General features: G+C 39.1%; 1 protein-coding gene across 1 annotated transcript in view; it reads right to left on the bottom strand.

Annotated features, from left to right (window-relative positions):
- Positions 1 to 10,162: 10,162 nt before the first annotated feature.
- Positions 10,163 to 21,662, bottom strand: part of CPM (carboxypeptidase M) — a 90,524-nt gene continuing 79,024 nt past the window's right edge. The window contains exons 8-9 of the mRNA XM_066368693.1: positions 13,807 to 13,955; positions 10,163 to 11,467 (exon numbers count right to left, since the gene is read on the bottom strand). Of these exons, the coding sequence (XP_066224790.1) occupies positions 11,225 to 11,467; positions 13,807 to 13,955 (392 nt within the window). The 3' untranslated portion in view covers positions 10,163 to 11,224. The remainder of the gene's footprint in view (positions 11,468 to 13,806; positions 13,956 to 21,662) is intronic.

Below are 21,662 nucleotides of genomic sequence, written 5' to 3'. Positions count from 1 at the left end.
TCAACAAGTAATACTGAACTGCCCTGGAAGGGTTGTAGTCTTGGCAGGAAAGTTAGGGCTGGCCAGCTACTGTGCCACTTTGTCAGCATTAAACAACCTCTGTTGTAATTGCCTGTAATTTCTTTGCATTATCTATGAAACTACATTCCATGAGGCCAAGAACCTCTAAAAAAATTTTTTTCTTTTAGCAAGAGAGGAAGTGGTGAGAGAGACAGGGTCATTGGTCTGTTTTGTATGAGGCTTGGTCAGGGATTGAACTGGTAACCTTTGCACCCTGAGATGATACTAACCAACTGAACTATATGGCCAGAGCTATTTTTTTTTTGTAAATTTTATTTATTGACTTTAGAGAAGAATGGAGAGGGCAAGAGATGGAAACAGATCTGTTCCTGTATGTGCCCTAAGGATCTAATTTGCAACCTTTGCATACTGGGACAAAGGTCTAACCCAGCGGTTCTCAACCTGTGGGTCGCGACCCCGGCGGGGGTCAAACGACCAAAACACAGGGGTCGCCTAAAGCCATCGGAAATACATATTTTATTTTAAAATGTATAATAAATATGTATTTTCCGATGGCTTTAGGCGACCCCTGTGTTTTGGTTGTTCTAAATATGTATTTTCCGGTGGCTTTAGGTGACCCCTGTGTTTTGGTCGTTTGACCCCCGCCGGGGTCACGACCCACAGGTTGAGAACCGCTGGTCTAACCAATGGAGCTATCTGGCCAGGACAAGAACCTTTTGGTTGTGATACATATACAAATAAATGCTCAGTAAGAAAAATTTTTTTAATTACCTTTTAATCAGAAACTTTCATAAGGATCCTCAGACTTTTTTTTTTTTTTAATTAGAGAGAGAGGGATAGATAGGGACAGACAGGAACGGAGAGAAATGAGAAGCATCAATTATCAGTTTTTCGTTGCGACACCTTAGTTGTTCATTGATTGCTTTCTCATATGTGCCTTGACTGTGGGCCTTCAGCAGACCGAATAACCCCTTGCTGGAGCCAGTGACCTTGGGTCCAAGCTAATGAGCTTTGCTCAAACCAGATGAGCCCGTGCTCAAGCTGGCGACCTTGGGGTCTTAAACCTGGGTCCTCTGCATCCCAGTCTGATGCTCTATGCACTGTACCACTGCCTTGTCAGGCTGCTCAGTAAGAATTTATTGAATGGCCTGACCTATGATGGCACAGTGGATAAAGCATCTGACCTGAAATGCTGAGGTCACTGGTTCCAAACCCTGGGCTTTCCTGGTAAGACACACATGGAAGCAACATATGAGTTGATGTTTCCCCCTCCTGTCTTAATACCCTTTCTCTCTGTTTCTCTCCTCTCTCTAAAAAGCAATAAATAAAATGTTTTAAAAAATTACTAAATGAATCAAAGCATTGGGACTTGAGTCTTGAAGCTGACTTTAAAGCAGGAGCCAGACCAGGGTTAGCTGTTGCCACCCATCAGTTTAGATTTTTTATTTTTAATAAGGGTTCTAAAGACACGGATTAGTGTGTAGGTCTATAGGCTTATGAGGGTACTGCAAGTTATGCTGTGTATTGTGAAAAGTTTGTAGTCACTTTCTGGTTGGTTGGCTTCTGCATTGTTTTTTTTTTGTTTTTTTTTTTTAAGAGAGGACGCAGAGACAGATTACTGCATTCACCTGGCAAACCCCCTACAGTGGGATGCTGTGCCTATCTGGGATGTTGCTCTGTTGCTTGACAACCAAGCTATTCTTAGCTCCTGAGGGACAGGCCACAGAGCCATCCTCAGTGCCAGGGCCAACTCACTCAAACCAATCAAGCTGTGGTTGCCAGAGAGGTGGGGAGAGACAGAAGTGGGAGGGGTAAGGGTGGAGAAGCAGATAGTTACCTCTCCTGTGTGCCTTGACCAGGAATTGAACCTAGGACACCCACATGCTAGGCCGACGGTCTACCACTGAGTCAACCTGCCAGGGCCTCTGAATCGAGTTTTAATTTAGTGTTTACAAAATTTTCTTCAGTTTAAAAAATACCAATTGTTTAGATTATGGCCGTATTGTCTACCAGCTTTCAGTTATATAGGAAAGGACTTTTTTTGACATTTACAAATGATGCTTTAAAAAGATAAATATCCAAGGCCCTGGCCGGTTGGCTCAGTGGTAGAGCGTCGGCCTGTCGTGCAGGAGTCCCGGGTTCGATTCCCGGCAAGGGTGCACAGGAGAAGCACCCATCTGCTTCTCTACCCCTCCCCCTCTCCTTCCTCTCTGTCTCTCTCTTCCCCTCCCGCAGCCAAGGCTCCATTGGAGCAAAGATGGCCCGGATGCTGAGGATGGCTCTGTGGCCTCTGCCTCAGGCACTAGGATGGCTCTGGATGCAACAGAGCAACGCCTCAGAGGGGCAGAGCATCGCCCCCTGGTGGGCATGCCGGGTGGATCCTGGTCGGGCGCATGCGGGAGTCTGACTGCCTCCCTGTTTCCAGCTTTGGAAAAATGCAAAAAAAAAAAAAAATCCATCCTGACCAGGTTGCACAATGGATAGCGCATCGGACTTGGATTCAGAGGACCCAGGTTTGAGACCCCGAGGTTTCCAGCTTGAGCGCGGGCTTATCTGGTTTGAGCAAAGCTTGCCAGCTTGGACCCAAGGTTGCTGACTCGACAAGGGGTTACTCCAGGGGTCGGGAACCTTTTTGGCTGAGAGAGCCGTGAACACCACATATTTTAAAATGTAATTTTGTGAGAGCCATACAACGACCCATGTACCTTACACATTATCCAATAAAAATTTGGTATTGTTCCAGAGGACAGCTGTGATTGGCTCCAGCCATCCGCAACCATGAACATGAGGGTAGAAAGTGAATAGATTGTAATACATGAGAATGTTTTATATTTTTAATGTTATTTTTTTATTATAGATTTGTCTGCGAGCCAGATTCAGCCATCAAAAGAGCTACATCTGGCTTGCGAACCATAGGTTCCCGACCCCTAGGTTACTCGGTCTGCTGTAGCCCCACGGTCAAGGCACATATGAGAAAGCAATCAATGAACAACTAAGGTGTCACAACGAAAAACTAATGATTGATCTCTCTCCGTTCCTGTCTGTCCCTATCTGTTCCTCTCTCTGACTCTCTATCTCTGTAAAAAAAAAAAAAGATATCCAAAAGCACCAGCACATTAGTGCTCAGAGTTGAATATGTTAAATTGTAAAGTGGACTCTAAACAAGATCAAATAAAAATTAAGAGAGCCTTCGCCAGGTAGCTCAGTTGGTAAGACTTGTTCCAATATACCGAGGTTGTTAGTTAGATCCGGGTCAGGGTGCATACAAGAACCAACCAATGAATGCATAATAAGTGGAACACAAATTGGTGTCTCTCACCCTCTATCCCTGCTCTCTCTAAAATCAGTAAATAAAATTTAAAATTCTTTAAAAAAATAACAAAGTAGAACAAGAGGAGTGTGGAGTGACAAGCAGAAGATCCTATGTGTTCATAATTAACACATCTGGAATGATATGTAAAAATATTGCTCGAATAATATTTTGGATAAGAGCCCTAATTGTTCAGTTGGGTTAAATTTTAGTACTTTCGTGTGGTTTTGATTCATACTGTGACCCAGGTCATGCTCTGTATTAGACCTTTCAAGAACACAGTAACATCTGCCTACAATGACTTCACTGCCTTTGGTCTCTCCCAGTTTTTGGTTCGTTTATGGAAAAAACTTTAATTTTATTGTTTGTTGAGTATTATCTCAAATGTTATGCCTGACCTGATCATTTTAGACTTCTAGAGCTCTTTGAAACATGCTTTTTTTTTTTTTTTTTTTTTTACCATTCTCTCAACCTTTTTTAGTGCAACAAACTTCATTTGCATCCTGACTCTCCCCAGACTTAATTTTCATCCTGTGGAGTGGGAAGGACTAAATTCCAACATTAGATCTGGTACTTGCTAAGTGCTCTTAGAATCTGAGACAATAAATGTATAATGGAGCCTAGGACGGTGTCTGGCAGGTAGTAAGAACTAATAAATTGCAGTTGTTTAATTTCATTGCATCCATGCATGACCACAACTTCCAGAGCTTGGCTGAGAACTTGAATTAACCCTTCTTTCCCCCCTGCATTGTCTTAACTCAATACACCTTACATTCACTGACCTGTTGCTTTATACTCTTCTCAGTAGGTGACTATAACATCCTTTCTGCCACCCTCCGCCAGGAGCTTGGTATGATGCATTGTGTGCACAGGAGGTATTCAGTAGCAAGGAAAGCAACTATGCAGCTATCCCTAGTTTCCACCAGGAAAACAGGAAGTTTTAAAAAATCCTGAAAATAAGGAAACAGTGATCTTTAAAAGTTGATATGGTGTCAAGAGTTGTAACAATTGGAAAAGCTTTTCTTAAAACATCCTTCTGGTCTGACCAGGCGGTGGTGCAGTAGATAGAGCATCGGACTGGGATGCGAAGAACCCAGGTTCGAGTCCCCAAGGTTGCCAACTTGAGCGCGGGCTCATCTGGTTTGACCAAGGCTCACCAGCTTGAGCCCAAGGTTGCTGGCTCGAGCAAGGGGTCACTCGGTCTGCTGTAGCCCCCCAGTTAGCGCACATATGAGAAATCAATCAATGAACAACTAACTGCCACAACGAAAAACTGATGATTGGTGCTTCTCATCTCTCTGTGTTCTGGTCTCTCTGTCCCTCTCTCTCTCTCTCTCTGACTCTAGCTCTGTCTCTGAAAAAACAAAATCCTTCTGTATTAAATACTTTTTCACCTTTTATCACACTAATTTTTTAGAGAGACATGTGAAGACCAACTCTTTTTAGTTATTCACTTATTAAACCACAAGGTGGAAGCAGCACATTGGGTTCTCTGAAGTCATTCCCTAAGTAGGAAGACTTAACTATGGACAGAATACTCCCACAAGAGAGCGTGCTGGGCTGGAGAGCAAAGAAATAAGAGTTCTATTCTCAGTTAAAGCTAGATTCATGTTTCAGTCTTGAAATACACTATCCTTAAGAGCTTCACGAGACGCTACGCATAAAAATACTATGCTTTAGTGTTGAAAGATCTTTGATCAATTAGAAAATTTATTAACGTTGACCTAAGTTAATCACTAGTATAAAGTCTGGAAAGCTTCAGTGAATATGGAAGAAGGTGTAGCTATTGTCTAAGCTGGTGCTTCTAAAATTTGGGTTTCCAGGCCCTGGCCGGTTGGCTCAGTGGTAGATAGTCGGCCTGGCGTACAGAAATCCCGGGTTCGATTCCTGGCCAGGGCACACAGGAGAAGCGCCCATCTGCTTCTCCACCCCTCCCCCTCTCCTTCCTCTCTGTCTCTCTCTTCCCCTCCCGCAGCCAAGGCTCCATTGGAGCGAAGATGGCCCGGGTGCTAGGGATGGCTCCATGGCCTCTGCCCCAGGCTCTAGAGTGGCTCTGGTCGCGACAGAGCGACGCCCCGAGGGGCAGAGCATAGCCCCCTGTGGGCAGAGCGTCGCCCCCTGGTGGGCGTGCCGGGTGGATCCCGGTCGGGCGCATGCGGGAGTCTGTCTGACTGTCTCTCCCCGTTTCCAGCTTCAGAAAAATACAAAAAAAAAAATAAAAAAAATTAAAATTTGGGTTTCCAGTCTTTGTATCAGTTGCTTTTCATTATAAAACTAGTAGATAAAAATTTTCAAAACATGGACTAATTACTTGTTTATACTTCATTTTCTTTTACCTTTTCCTTTATGGTTAATATTTTAAATTTTAGTTGATTTGAAAATTGTACATTGCTTTGCGAGCAGGTTGTATAGTGTGTACTGAACTCTCTGAGTTGCAAATTTAGATATTGTAGTCTAGCTAAAATATACCAGGAAATTTCTGCAAATGAATTCTCTTTTAGAAATAGAAAAACGGTTCCCACTTTATTTTCTAAATTGAGATAGTTACCACTTTTAGAAATTGATACCTGTAAATTAGCTGTTTTCTACTTGGTTGTGTCTCATTTAATCTTTTTTAGTATGTTTCAGAGGGCAGACATAAAGTTGAGCCTAGTTTCTCTGTGACTACAAATTTGATAATGGGTTGCAGTGACGAATGGTAAGGGCTTGTTTTCTAATTCCTGTAGGAAGCAAATAGTATGCTCTGTGTTTTAAAAACACTATTATCTGGATATTTGTTTATTTAGTGATTAGTACTAAAGACTTCTCCCTCTATCAACATTTCTCAAAATGTGTTTATAAGTCTAAGAAGTTAAGTTCAAGGGGAAGGCAGTAGGCTAAATTACTTAAGAAAATAGTTCCATGTTGAAGTACCTTTGGGAAATCCTATTTCTTTCTTGCATGATTTAGACCTTTTAAGTACATTCTAAATTTTTCAAAGTGTGTGTGTATTTCTCAGAAGGCACGCTTTTCATTATCTACCCATGGTACAAATTAACTTGGAATGTAACAGACTAGGATGAGTATATATCAGGGGTAGTCATTCTTTTTATACCTACCACCCACTTTTGTATCTCTGTTAGTAGTAAAATTTTCTAACCGCCCACCAGTTCCACAGTAATGGTGATTTATAAAGTAGGGAAGTAACTTTACTTTATAAAATTTATAAAGCAGAGTTACAGCAAGTTAAAGCATATAATAATAATTACTTACCAAGTACTTTATGTCGGATTTTCACTGTTTGGCAGAATAAATCTTATAAAACAACTTACTATAGTTAAATCTATCTTTTTATTTATACCTTGGTTGCTCTGCTACCACCCACCATGAAAGCTGGAACGCCCACTAGTGGGCGGTAGGGACCAGGTTGACTACCACTGGTCTATATCATAAACTTTTGACAGAACTGTTTGGGCTGTGAAGAGTTATTGTATTGCAGTATTGCTTCATTAAAGGTCACTAAATTTGGTCTTTATTTGGTAGTAATTAGTTCTCTAGTATGTGGACTTCGTTACACTTGCATAAATATTTGTTTTCAAGGTAATGTAATAGAAGGAAACAGCATTCATTGTTTACATGAATATTAATTTATTGAGAATAACAAACATTCTAGATTTACTGAGTTTAGAGGTAGTCGTGGCCAATACCCAATAAAACTTTAAAGTCTTAATTTGTGCACTTAAAGTTCTTAATTAGAAAATCACTGAGAAAACTTTGAAAATCATCGTGAAACTTCTATAAAAGGCTGCGGAGTAGTGCATATACTAAAGCACGATAAGATGGTTTGTAAGCAATACAGCACAACATCTACTTATTAGTGACATACCCTATAACAGTTAGACGTTCTCCAGACTTCTGTTTTAGGTGTTAACATTTTCTCTTTTCTCTTTATTAACCATTTTCTCCTTCTCTCCCCATCTTGAGTCATGAGGAAGCTAAAAGGGATTTGTCATAAAATAGACATTAACTGTATTTTCACTGTGTACAACAAGAATCAAACTTCTCAGTAGGTAACTTAACCTATTGCCAGGAGGCAAGATGTTATGCTCAATTTTCTGGATTCCCTAGGAAAAGATATTTACAATCAAATGTCGTATTTTTGCTTTCTAAAGGTAGAACATGCAGATTTGCTTCTGGAACAAAACATTCAGTATATCTGACAGCTCAAATTTGAATGTGATAAAGTCAACACCCAAATTAATATTGATACTTATCAGCAGGGATTTAACATTTCCTGAAAATACTCCCACCATTTAGGTTCATTCATGTTTATATAATTTGAGTAGGTAATCAGAAACTGTTACTTCATGAGTTTTCTTAAATATAATTAAATGATCATTCTAGCTAACTAAATGTTTCATTTCAGTTTTCAGGCCAATTCTGTTTGTATCTGAGGCAAAAGATTTGGTCCTGGATAAGTTACACTGCCTTTAAAATATCTACCACCTGAGTGTTAAATACCCTTCCTCCACTTGGACAAGCACCAAAAACAGCACCAGTGTGGCTCTGACAGTCACAGAATCAGTCAAGCAGAGGCCTTCATCTTACAGGTAAGGAAACTGAATGTGGGGTGAGTTTGAGCCCAGGGCTCCTGCCTAATTCTTTAGCTGCCACATGCTTGAAGACATGTTCCATATTGGTTTTTCTATAAAAGGAGTTATACCTGAATTTAGAACCTGAGCAACACACAAAGGTGGGGAACAGTAAGGAAGGTGTTATTAGGGAGATATGGGGGTCTGTCTGACTGCAGTTGGAATTCCATAGTTTCTCCTCCTATTTGGACACGTTTTGCTAGGTTAGTGGCAGGGTGCAGCTGTGATTCTACTATACTTACTAAATGCTGGCCACAACTGTGGAGCACAGAGGCATTGCTGAAAATATGTAACCCAGACCTGCTCTGAATTACCGTAAATTCAAATTGGGTGTAGATTTGGTTTGGAGATTATCATGTTTTGCTGATCTCTAAAGAATTTTGTTTTCTCATAAAATTCCTAATTTTAAAAACATTTCCTTAACATTAAGGCTTATGAACCAGTTCAAATTTTGGTTCATGTTTTTTCAAAAATTGCTCTTATAATTTTATTAACCAATGTCACCCCAATAAATTTAATAAATGACAATAAAAAACAAAAAATAAGATTAAAAAAAGAAAAAAATTGCTATCTTGGAAAAGTTAGAACTCAGAATGCCTGAATGAGGAATTTTTTATGGCTTGCTTGACTAGGTGGTAGCGCAGTGGATAGAGCATCAGACTGGGACGCAGAGGATCCAGGTTCAAAACCCCGAGGTTGCTGACTTGAGTGCGTGTTCATCTGGCTTGAGTGCAGGCTCACCAGCTTGAGCTCGGGGTCGTAGGCTTGAGTGTGGGACCACAGACATGATTCTATGGTTGCTGGCTTGAGCCCGGAGGCCGCTGGCTTGAGTCCAAGGTTGCTGGCTTGAGCAAGGGGTCATTGGCTTGGCTGGAGCCCCCCGGTCATGGCACATAATGAGAAAGCAATCACTGAATAACTAAGGTGCCACAACTATGAGTTGATGCTTTTCATTTCTCTCCCTTCCTGTCTGTCCCTGTCTGTCACCTCCCACCCCCGCTAAAAAAAAAAATAATTGTTTAAGGCTTAATGGTAAATCAAGCCAAATTTTATATATCTTTATATGCAATATACCAAAATCATTTTCTGCAATATATTAATATATACTTTCAAGTATAATAAATTATGGCTTATTGAAATAAAAATGATCGAGATATTTAGGTTATTACTTGATTTAAAAGAATTAAAAGATTGAAAACTTAATATTAAGCATGTACGATTTTATGCTGGTACAATAAGCTCGGCACAAAAATAGCTCCTAAATGCCCATGTTGCTGTTATTCATTATGGTTCTCCAGCATTCACCATGTACCAAACCCAGTATAATTTTGTTTTCAGATCCTACAGAACTTTCGATTTAAAATAAGAGCCAAGGCAACTCATTTTCCATGACCAATACTTAGCACTTAGAGATCTGCTTACCAGGGTTGCTGTATTTTTTCTGTTTGATGCTTTTTCTTAATTCTTTCATTTAATGTTTTAAGTTAGGTCAACTCTCATTATAATGGAGAATAACTGCTTCATATTGAGTACTGACGGTAAAAGTTTTGTTTTCCAATAAAAAAAAAAGGTGGCTGTAGTGTTAACAGGTAACATAATACCTTTACTATGAACCTCAGGATAAATGCAAAGTCCAATAAAAGCACCATGTTTGAATTTATTTCTTGACACATATATAAAAACACTCTTCTGTTAGTGTTACCAGTGACCTGGAAATTGCCAAAGCAGAGGATCTATATAAGTTTCATAAAATGACTCAAAGCCCTTTATGGTTTTGGGGAGAGATTGGGACTAGCAGGTTGCTGGAACCCTTTGTTCATTTATTCAGTTCCCAATGTGTTCTCTGAATATATAAAAATGCATTTTTCAAACAAATTAAAGAGCTCCTGATCTCAAAGAGCTTACCCTCTACTAGAAGAAAGTCACACATGGAAGTAGATTATAATACAGTGTTGTAAATCCGATAACAGAAGCAATCTGATTCATTTGGAGAGCCAAGAAGAGGGGCCCCTAGATTGACAGGGAGGAGGTGAAATGGAAAGGAATGGGATGACAGTCAGCAAAGGCTTCCTGATGGAGTTGATGCCTGAACTGAGTTTTAAAAGAGGAGGGAGAAGGAAAATGTGGGTCAGAATGGTATTCCAGACATAGGGGACACAAACAGGATGTTAGGTGTGTAGGTTGTTGATTTTTGTTTTAAAGAGACCCCCTTCCCCAGTGCTGTGTGCAGGATGGATTTGAAGAGGAGAGAGCTGGGAGCAAGAGACCAGTAAAGCTACTGCAGTGGTGCAGGTGAGCTATGATGGCTGGAACTTGGCAGTGTTAGAAGCCATGGAGGGAGGGTAGACCCAATCAACATTTATCGTCAACATCAGTCTTTTGTGATTGACTGAATATATGGGATGGAGCAGGAGAAGGATATATCAAGGATGAATCCCAGGTTTCTAGTTTGGTGGCACCAGTAATTGAGACAGAGAACATAGGAGGAAAAGCAGCTGTAGGGAGAAAAGTACATATGTTCAATTTCTGACATGAGTTTGAAGTACCCCTGGGTCACACATATATGACCAGGGCAGTTGGGTCTGAAGCTCAGGCAAGAGGCTAGACTTATACATTTAGGGGTTGTTAGCTTAACAGAGGACTGCATCCACGTACATAAAGGTAGGGACACTTATTTAATTGACTCATTGTTTTTGGGACTGTGTAGTCACCACCTTTTCATCCCAAGAGGCCCATGTTTTCTTGGGCCACTGAGATACGGTTGCCTAATTTTTGTCATGTATTTCCTTAGAATATTTGGAAAACTATTCCAGGCCTGTCATCATTTTTCCCTGCCCTGAGAACTAATTATTCATGGCATTCTCTCTTCACATATAGCACTCATAGCAAGGTCTTGTATGTAACAGGTGATCAATACATGTTTGTGTTCATTGCTCATATTCATCTGGCTCTCTGTGTACAGAATTAGCTGTTTTTTTCTTGTAGGAATTTCTATTTTGCTTCTCATGTTTAACTTTTTACACATTTCTAAAGACTACTTTAAAATTAAGTGTAAGGGGGCAGTACTTGATAGATGGTTGTCTTCCATTCTTCACAATCATTCCTTTTGTTATCACCACATTGCTTGTTGCAGGATTTATCTTCTAAGGGAAGGATGGTGGAGTTTGTCCAGTTGTCCCGCAGAGGGAGTCAGATTTGCAGTAACCTGGCATAAGTAATCCCTGATTCCAGGTGGTGATGAGGTTGAGTTTCACATTTTGCTTTATTTGAACAATATGTGAAAAAGAGTCACTAAAAATGAGAACAGACTAGGCTTTGTTGCAGCTGAGTGGCTTGGCAAATTACTGTATAGAGGAATCATAGGACATGGAGGATTTGATACTGGGATAGAATCCAATTGCCCTCTGAGTGGAAATAAAATATCTTTTTTAACAGCACTGAAGTCCTGGGATTTTTTTGGAATAATCACCTTTGTGAGGTGTGGATCATGTCCAGGGACTGTAACCTGAGAAGAAACAAGAAACACTTATCTGAGTGATTTCAGATGTTTTGTGGTGCCAACACTGAAAACACTAATATCCACGACTAAAATGCAGCCTTTATGAAACACATGTAACAATCTGCCAGGCCTCCCAGGCTTGTAACCACTTCAGTCCTGCTCGTTGAAAGAGTTATCCAGTGTCCGTTGATAGGGATCATTGTTGTTAATGCTGTTGTCAGGGATTACAAAGTGAAATACAGACAGGTCCTTTATCTGGAGATGTAAGTCAGGAGAAGGAAGCAATAGACTGATCCTGCCCATCGTTTTCATGAAGGATAAAGGTAAAGAGTTGACTGTTTCCCTTTGTCCCAAGTCTGTACTTAGTATCCTGATTGAGTATCAAGATTATTTATAAGTGGAATTCTTTTCTCAATTTATTCTATTTTTCTTGCAGCTGACCTAAGTGTACAAGTTTATTGCTTCCTTAAAAAGCTTTGATTTTTAACTGGTTTTGTTCATATGAATCTGAATTTTTTTTAGCTAGATTTGTTTCTTTGTGGGGGGGGGGGCGTGGAGTTGGGGAAAATGATCAGGAAAAATAGAATCAATGCTAAACTAACTATAGATCATGTCCAGCGAGAAAATGCTTTTATTATATATGGCGAAGAGAGAAAAGAATGGGGAGTAACATTTACGTAACCAGTAACTGGTATGTATTTTAGCCATTCATTTCAGCTTCCAAAATCTTGCCTTCCAATCTTGTACTAGAACTAGTAGCTAAAGTCAACATGTACTATGTTAGTCTAACTAATTGGAAATGAACTATTCATAACTATTTTATAAAGGTGTGGCTTATTTATGGGGCCATATAAAATAATTTAGACTCACTACAAGGAAAACCCTTTTTTTGTAGAATGGAAATGTCACAGTAAAAAACAGGAAAGTAAAGGGCCTTTTTAATGTAATGAGTCACAGTGAATTGAAGTTTTCCAGCTCTATGCACTCAGTGGGAGGAAAGATTGATAAAAAGAGGATTAGCAACTGATGAGCTCCGCTGCTGGGCACTGTAGGAACAACCTGTGGAGCACAGAGGCTCTGAATTCTATAGTTTTATAAACGGAAAATCATGCCTTTATTATGTCCTAAAGATGGAATACAAAGCCAGTTTTCCCTTCAGAATGGACTACCTTCTCCTAGGAGTAGCTCTTCAGAACAACTGCTATTGTTAGCATTAGACCCACTATACAAAGTAAAATAATCTTGAATTTCTTAGAGAAAAGTCTTATCATAGCATAAGAGGCACAATCCGGCCAACTAAATCACATACTTACTTATTTAATTCATTTACATAAAACCAACTTGGGCTCAAACCAGTCCAAGCTTCCTACCTGGAAGAAATGACTCAGAAACATTCACCTTAAATTAGAACTACAATGTGGAATTTTACTTGCATTGATTGGAAAACTCACCATCATTTGCTTATGGAAGGACTATAAAATATGTCTGTCATTTGCTTAATATAGTGGTAACATTTTGTGGATCAAATTTTACTTATAAGGAATTTTAAAGAAATTTTGTCTAAATCTATTTTTTAACTGCAGGAGCTATGTTTGGTGAAATGGGTATTAAAATGCTATTTCTCATAAAGTTTACAAGTACTTTGGCTACATTGTTTAATCTTATTGTTAAGGTTTGTTCCATTTTTTTTTTTATCATAAAAGGTATCACAAGAAATAGAATTTGGCCTTTATTTAAAAAATTAATTGGCCCTGGCCGGTTGGCTCAGTGGTAGAGTGTCGGCCTGGTGTGCGGAAGTCCCGGGTTCGATTCCTGGCCAGGGCACACAGGAGAGGCGCCCATCTGCTTCTCCATCCCTCTCCCTCTCCTTCCTCTCTGTCTCTCTCTTCCCCTCCTGCAGCCGAGGCTCCATTGGAGCAAAAGATGGCCCCGGTGCTGGGGATGGCTCCTTGGCCTCTGCCCCAGGCGCTAGAGTGGCTCTGGTCGCGACAGAGTGACGCCCCAGATGGGCAGAGCATCGCCCCCTGGTGGGCGTGCCGTGTGGATCCCGGTCGGGCGCATGCGGGAGTCTGTCTGACTGCCTCCCTGTTTCCAGCTTCAGAAAAATACAAAAAAAAATAAAAAAATAAAAAAAATTGCCAGTTGGGAAAAAACGTAAATTTTTTGGTTTGTTCCTTTCATGCTCACCTGTCTCAGTCTCTGCCAAAAGCAAGTCTAACGTCTTTTCCTTCTATTTTGATGTATTACTTTTGGACTTTACAGACTTATTTTAAATTCCTTCTAGGTGAGTAAGTACTATGAATTTTGTAATATTTTAATAACAATAACTAGACCTGTACACTTACATTTAATGTATATGACCCAGGCAAGAGAAGGAGGTAATACTCTCCAAATTTGTTGGTTTTATAAGGGCAGATATGTTTTCTGTCTTGGACTTCTACAATTACATTGTGTAATGGATTTCCCTTATGATCAGAAACTTGACCCTTTACACCTGTAAGACAAAAATAGAATAAAATGTTAGTACCATTTTTATGACATATGAAAAAAAACTTCTTGTAATTATTTAAGTAAAGTATGTCCACATTTATTAGCTGTTCTGAGTTAACAAAACATTTGAGAAGGAAAACTTTAAGAAAAATATTGAGATATAATTGACATATGATATATATTAGTTCCAGGTATGCAACATAATGATTTTGATACATGTATATATTGTGAAATGATCACTACAGTATGTCTAGGTTATATAGTTACAATTTTTTTCTTTTTAAAATATTTTAAAAATTAATTTGAGAGAGAGGAAGGGGGGAGAGAGAGGCATTAATTTGTTGTTCCACTTATTTATGCATTCATTGGTTAATTCTGATTGTGCCCTGACTGAGCATAGAACCCGCAACCTTAGTGTATCGGGACAACAGTCTAACCAACTGTGGGCCAGGACAACAATTTTTTTTTCTTATGCTAAGAACTTTTAAGATTTACTTTCTTAGTAAATTTCAAATTACAATACAGTATTCTTAACTATATTTACCATACTGTACAACTCCAGGACTTATTTATTTTGGAACTGAATTTATTCCTTTTGAAAACTTTCATATATTTCTCCCACTTCCTGCCTCTGGCAACTATCAATCTGTTCTCTGTATCTCTGAGTTTAAATTAGGGTTTTTGTTTTTGTTTTCATTTTAGATTCTACATAAATGAGATCATACAGTATTTGTCTTTCTCTGCCTGACTTATTTCGCTTAGCATAATGACTTCAAGATCCACCCATGTTGCAAATAGCAAGATTTTGTTCTTTTTTATGGCTGGGTAATATTCCATTGTAAATATATACCATATTTTCTTTATTTATGCACTGATGGACACTTAGGTTGCTTACATTTGTTGGCTATTGTAAGTAATGCTGCAGTGAACATGGGGGTGCAGACATCTTTTCAAGTTAGTGTTTTCTTCTAGAAGTATAATTGTTGGATCACATAGTAGTTCTATTTTAACTTTTGGAGGAATCTCCATACTGTTTTCTGTAGTGGATGCACCAATTTACATTCCCACCAACAGTGTACAAGGGCTCCCTTTACTCCACATCTTCACCAACATTTGCTATTACTTGTCTTTTTGGTAATAGCCATTATAACATGTGCAAGGCAATATACACTTCATTGTGGTTTTGATTTGCTTTTCCCTGATGATTAGTGATATTATATACTTTTTCATGTACCTGTTGGCTATTATTCTGTTTTTGAAAAAAATCTCCAGTTAGATCATCTGCCAATTTTTGTCAGATTTTTTTTTTGCTATCGAGTTGTATGAATTCTTTATATACTTTGGACATTACTCTCTCATTAGACATGGTTTGCAAACATTTTCTCCCATTCAGTAGGTTGCCTTTTAATTTTGTTCATGGTTTTCTATGCTGTGCAGAAGCTTTTTAGTTTGATATAGTTCCACTTGTTTAAGTTTGCTTTTTTGCCTTTGGTGCTACGTTAAAAATTACAACCAGACTGATGTCAAACTTACTGCCTATGTTTTCTGCTAGGCTTTTATGGTTTCAGCTTTTACATACAAGCCTTTAATCCATTTTGAGTTAACTTTTGTGTGCAGTGTAAAATAGTGGTTTAGTTTCTTTCTTTATCATGTGGCTTTCCAATTTTCCAAGCACCACTTATTAAAGAGACTGTCCTTTCCCATTGTATAGTCTTTGCTTCTGTCCTAAATAAATTGACCATAGATGTGTAAGTTTGGTTTCTGGTCTCTCTATTCTGTTCTGTTGATCTGTGTGTCTGGTTTTAAGCCAGTACCATATTGTTTTGATTACTACAGCTTTGTAGTATTGTTTGAAATCAAGAAGCACAATGTCCAGCTTATTCTTCTTTCTCATCTTGCTTTGGCTTCTGGGGATCTTTTGTGGTTTCATACAAATTTTAGGATTGTTTGTTCTATTTCAATGAAAAATGCCACTGGAATTTTGATAAGGAATTACATGAATCTGCAGATTGCTTTGGGCAATATGGACATTTTAACAATATTCTTCTAATCCATGATCATGGAATATCTTTCCATCTACTTGTTATCATCTTCAATTTCTTTCAGCAGTGTCTTAAAGTTTTCAAACTACAGGTCTTTCACCTCCTTGGTTAAATTTATTTCTAGATGTTTTATTCTTTTGTATGCAGTTGTAAATGGGATAGTTTTCTTGACAATTTTTATTATATAGAAACACAACAGATTTTTGTATGTTGATTTTATATCCTGCAACTTTACTGAATTAGTTTATTATTTCTAACAGGTTTTTGGTGGTCTTTAGGGTTTTCTCTATATGATATGTCACCTGTAAATTGTTACCATTTATTTCTTCCTTTCTGATTTGGATGTCTTTTATTTATTTATTTTCTTGCATAAATAAATATCCTGGCTAAGACTTCCAGTACTGTGTTGAATAAAATTGGCAAGAGTGGATATTCTTACCTCACTCCTGAGCTTAGAGGAAAACCTTTCAGCTTCTTCCTGTTGACTATTTTAGCTGTGGCATTGTCATATATGGCTTTTATTATGTTGAGGTATGTTTCCTCTATACCCACTTTGTTGGGTTTTTTTTTTTTTTTTTTTTTGTATCATAAATGGATATGTTGAATTTTGTTAAGTGTTTTTTATTTTTTTATTTTTTGTATTTTTCTGAAGCTGGAAACGGGGAGAGACAGTCAGACAGACTCCCGCATGCGCCCGACCGGGATCCACCCGGCACACCCACCAGGGGCGATGCTCTGCCGCAACCAGAGCCACTCTAGCGCCTGGGGCAGAGGCCAAGGAGCCATCCCCAGCGCCCGGGCCATCTTTGCTCCAATGGAGCCTTGGCTGCGGGAGGGGAAGAGAGAGACAGAGAGGAAGGGGGGGGTGGAGAAGCAGATGGGCGCTTCTCCTATGTGCCCTGGCCGGGAATTGAACCCGGGTCCCCCGCACGCCAGGCCGACGCTCTACCGCTGAGCCAACCGGCCAGGGCCTGTTAAATGTTTTTTCTGCATCTGTTGGGATGAGCATAATTGTTATTTTTCATTTTGTTAATGTGGTGTATCACATTGATTAATTTGAACCCTCCTTGTGGATTCTGAACCATCCTTGCATCCCTGGAATAAATCCCACTTCATCATGGGGTATAATCCTTTAATGTTGAATTCAGTATGCTAATATCTTATTGAAGATTTCTGTACCTTTGCTCATCAGGGATACTGGTTTGTAATTTTTCTTCTTGTGTTCTTGTTTTGGCATCAGTGTACTGAGGGCCTTGTAAATTGATTTTGATAGTGTTCCCTCCTCTTCTTTTTTTTGGAAGAGTTAAAGAAAGATTGGTATTCTTTTAAAAATATTTGATAGAATTTACCAGTGAAGCCACCTGGTCCTGGGCTTTTGTTTGTTGACAGGTTTTTGATTACCAATTCATTCTTAACTAGTAAAAGGTCTGTTCATACTTTCCTATTTCTTCATGATTCACTCTTGATAGGTGTGTGTTTTTAGCAATTTAACCATTTCTTATAGGTTGTCCAGTTGTTTGGTGTATAATTGTTCATAGTAGTTTTGTTATGGTCCTTTGTATTTCTGTAGTATCACTTATAATGTCTCCTCTTACATTTTAGATTTCATTTAGTCTACTTTTTAGTCTTGGTGAGTCTAGCTAAAGGTTTATCAGTTTTGTTTATCTTTTCAAACAACCAACTCCTAGTTTAATTGTTCTTTTAAAATTTTAGTCTCTATTTTATTTGTTTATTCTGATATTTTGTATTTTTCTTCTAACTTTGGGCTTAGTTTGTTCTTCTTTTTCTACTTCTTTAGGGTGCAAACTTAGGTTAAGATCTTTGTTTCTTTCTTTTTCTTTCCTTTTTTCTTTTATTAAAATTTTAAATTTAGCCTGACCAGGCAGTGGCACAGTGGATAGAGCATTGGCCCAGGATGCAGATGAACCAGGTTTGAAGCACCAAGGTTTCCAGCTTGAGTGTGAGCTCATAGACATGACCCCATGGTTGCTGGCTTGAGCCCAAAGGTCACTGGCTTGAGCCCAAGGTTGCTGGATTGAACATGGGTCACTCACTCTGTTGTAGCCCCCTGGTCAAGGAACATATTAGAAAGCAATCAATGAACAATTGAGGTGCTGCAGGGAAGAATGAATACTTCTCATCTCTCTCTAGTTTGTCTCTCTCTCTAACAACAACAAAAAATTGTGTTAACATGGATTCAAGTGTCTCACTCAATATAACACCCTCAACCAACAATGTGCCCCCCATTACACCCCTTTTGTTTCCCCTCCCCTACCTCTTTCCCCCCCTTCCCTCTGGGACTTGCTGTCCTATTGTATCTATGCATTATGTATATATAATATAGCTAATCCCTTCACCTTTTCTGATCCTGTCCCCTCATCCCCCTTCCCTCTGACAGCTGTCCCTCTGCTCCCTGTGACCCTGTCTCTGCCTCTGTTCCATTCCTCAGTTCATCGTGTTCATTAGATTCCACACATAAGTGAGATCCTATGATACTTGTCTTTCTCTGCCAATCTTTATGTTTTTGTTTTTATTTTTGACAGAGAGAGAGTCAGAGACAGGGACAGACAGAAAGGGAGAGAGATGAGAAGCATCAGTTCTTCACTGCAGCTCCTTAGTTGTTCATTGATTGTGTTCTCATATTTGTCTTGATCGGGGAGCTCCAGCAGAGCAAGTGATCCCTTGCTCAAGCCAGCGACCTTGGGCTTCAAGCCAGAGACCATTGGGTTCTGTCTATGATCCCATGCTCAAGCCAGTGACCCTGTGCTCAAGCTGGTGAGCCTGTGCTCAAGTCAGATGAGCCTGTGCTCAAGCTAGCGACTTTGGGGTTTCAAACCTGGGTCCTCCGCATCCCAGTTTGATGCTCTATCCACTGCACCACTGCCTGGTCAGGCTCCGATCTTTTTTTTTTTTTTTTTTTCAAAAGAAACCTTTTTATTTTATTTTTTACAGAGACAGAGAGAGAGAGTCAGAGAGAGGGATAGATAGGGACAGACAGACAGGAACAGAGAGATATGAGAAGCATTAATCATTAGTTTTTCGTTGTGACACCTTAGTTGTTCATTGATTGCTTTCTCATATGTGCCTTGACCGTGGGGTTACAGCAGACCCAGGAACCCCTTGTTCTAGCCAGAGACCTTGGGTCCAAGCTGGTGAGCTTTGCTCAAACCAGATGAGCCCGCGCTCAAGCTGGCAACCTCGGGGTCTCGAACCTCGGTCCTCTGCATCCCAGTCTGATGCTCTTATCCACTGCGCCACCGCCTGGTCAGGCAATCTTTGATTTTTTTAATGTAGGCTTTCTAGTGTTAGAACTTTCCTCTTAGAAATGCTTTTGCTGCATCCCATAAGGTTTGGTATGTTGTATTTCTATTTTCATTTGTTTCAGGGTAATTTTAATTTTTCTTGATTTTTTTCTCTGACCCATTGGTTGTTCAATAACATGTTTCATCTCAACATATTTGTGAATTTTTCAGTATTCTTATTGTAATTAATTTCTAATTTTATACAATTGTGGTCAGAAAAGATGCTTGATATGATTTCAGTTTTCTTCAACTTATTAAGACTTGTTTTGTGGTCTAATGTGATTTCCTGGGGAAGGCTTCATATATACTTGAGAAGTATGTGTTTTGTTCTTTTGGATCAAATACTCTGTATATACCGTATTTCCCCATGTATAAGATGCACCGTTTCCTGAAAATTTTGGGGTCTAAAAACTGGGTGCATCTTATACAGTGGTTGTGGCATTTTAAATGCTATAGATGGAACTGGGGATGAGGCAATATATGAAGACAGTGATTCATCATCAGACACAGATGATTAACAAGCTAATGGATGGGAGTTTTGACAGTGATGAGGAGTTGTATGAATTTTATGATGAATAAAACTTGAGTTCAGTAACTTTATGTAATACGTTTTCTTTTCAAATTTCAGGTCCCAAAATTAAGGTGCATCTTATACATGGGAGCGTCTTATACATGGGGAAATATGGTATCTGTTAAGTCCATCTGGTCTAGCATGTCATTTATAGCCAAGTTTTCCTTAGTAATTTTCTGCCTTGGTCATCCATCCATTGATGAAAGTGGGATATTAAAGCCCCCTACTATTTTTACATTGTTGTCTGTCTCCTTTTAGGTCTGTTAATATTTTCTTCATATATTTAGGTACTCCCTTGTTGGATGCATAAATATTTACAAATGTTCTATCTTGTTAGATTGACTCCTTTATCATTTTATAATGACTTTGTCTATTATTTCATTCTTTCTTAAAATTTGGTTTCCATTTGCATGGGATAGCTATTCCACCCCATCCCTTTCAGTCTGTATGTGTTCTTGATTCTCTTCTAGATAGCATACAGATGGGTCTTGTCTTTTTAAATCTATTCATCCACCAGTCTTTTGATTGGAGAATTATTCCACTTCTCTCTTGCTCTCTTCCTTTGTGATTTGATGATTTTCAAAGTTAGTGGTTTGCTTAGATTCCCTTTTATTTATCGTTTGTGTACCTACTGTAAAGTTTTGCTTTGTAGTTACCATGAGACTTACATAAAACTACTTATATTTATAACAGTCTATTTTAGGTGGATAATAACTTCAGTTTGAATGCATCCTAAAGCTTTACACCTTTACTCCCTTATCCATGTTTTATGGTTGATATTCCAATTTAACATCTTTTTACCTGTGTATCCATTAACAAATTATTGTAGTTGTAGTTATTTTTACCACATTTGTCTTTTAACCTTCATACTGGCTTTATAAATCTACTGTCTTTACACATTAGATTTAGAACTTTATTTAATATTTACCTTTACCCGTTAGATTTATATTTTCATGTTTTCCTGTTACTAATTAGTGCCCTTTGTTTCAGCTTGATGAAATTCCCTTCGTATTTCTGTAAGGCCAGTATACTAGTGATAAAATCCTTTAATTTTTCCTTGCCTAGAAGACACTTAGTCTCTTTCCCAAGTCGTTGTCTTTTTCTTTTCTTATTAAGTGAGAGGCAGAAAGGCAGACTCCCACATGCACCCCCATGGGGATCCACCTGGAGCCTCCTACCAGATGATGCTCTGCCCATCTGGGGCCACTGCTCCATTTCTTGGCAACCAAGCATTTTAGTGCCTGAGGCAAGGACATGGAGCCATCCTCAGTGCCCTGGGCCAACTCACTGGAACCAATCAATCCATGGCTGCAGGAGGGGAAGAAAGACGGGGTGGGGGGTGGAGAGAAGTAAGGGGTGGAGAAACAGATGGTCACTTCTGTGTGCCAACTGGGATTTGAACCTGGGACGTCTGCACGTGAGGCTAATGCTCTGCCACTGAGCCAACTGGCCAGAGCTCTTTTCCAATTCTGAAGGATAACTGTGCCAGGTGGAGTATTCTTAGATGGCAGTTTTTCTTTCACCACTTTGAATATATCATGCTTCTCTATTCATGACTACAAAGTTTCTGATGAATAATCTGCTAATAATCTCATGTTTTCTTAAAGGTAAAAAAATTCTTTTTCTCTTGCTGCTTTAAAAAAATTTACTTTTAAACTTTGACATTTTAATTATATTGTGTCTTGGTATGGGTCTCTTTGGGTTCATCTAATTTGGAACTCTATGGGTTTCCTGGATTTGGATGTGTTTCCTTTGCCAAAATTAGGAAACTTTTTAGCCATTAGTTCTTCAAATAA

Source organism: Saccopteryx leptura, chromosome 2, assembly GCF_036850995.1.
Source record: "Saccopteryx leptura isolate mSacLep1 chromosome 2, mSacLep1_pri_phased_curated, whole genome shotgun sequence".
Taxonomy (NCBI): Eukaryota; Metazoa; Chordata; class Mammalia; order Chiroptera; family Emballonuridae; genus Saccopteryx; species Saccopteryx leptura.
The sequence above is the reverse complement of the archived record's forward strand: the minus strand, read 5'-3'. Positions and strand labels throughout refer to the sequence as shown.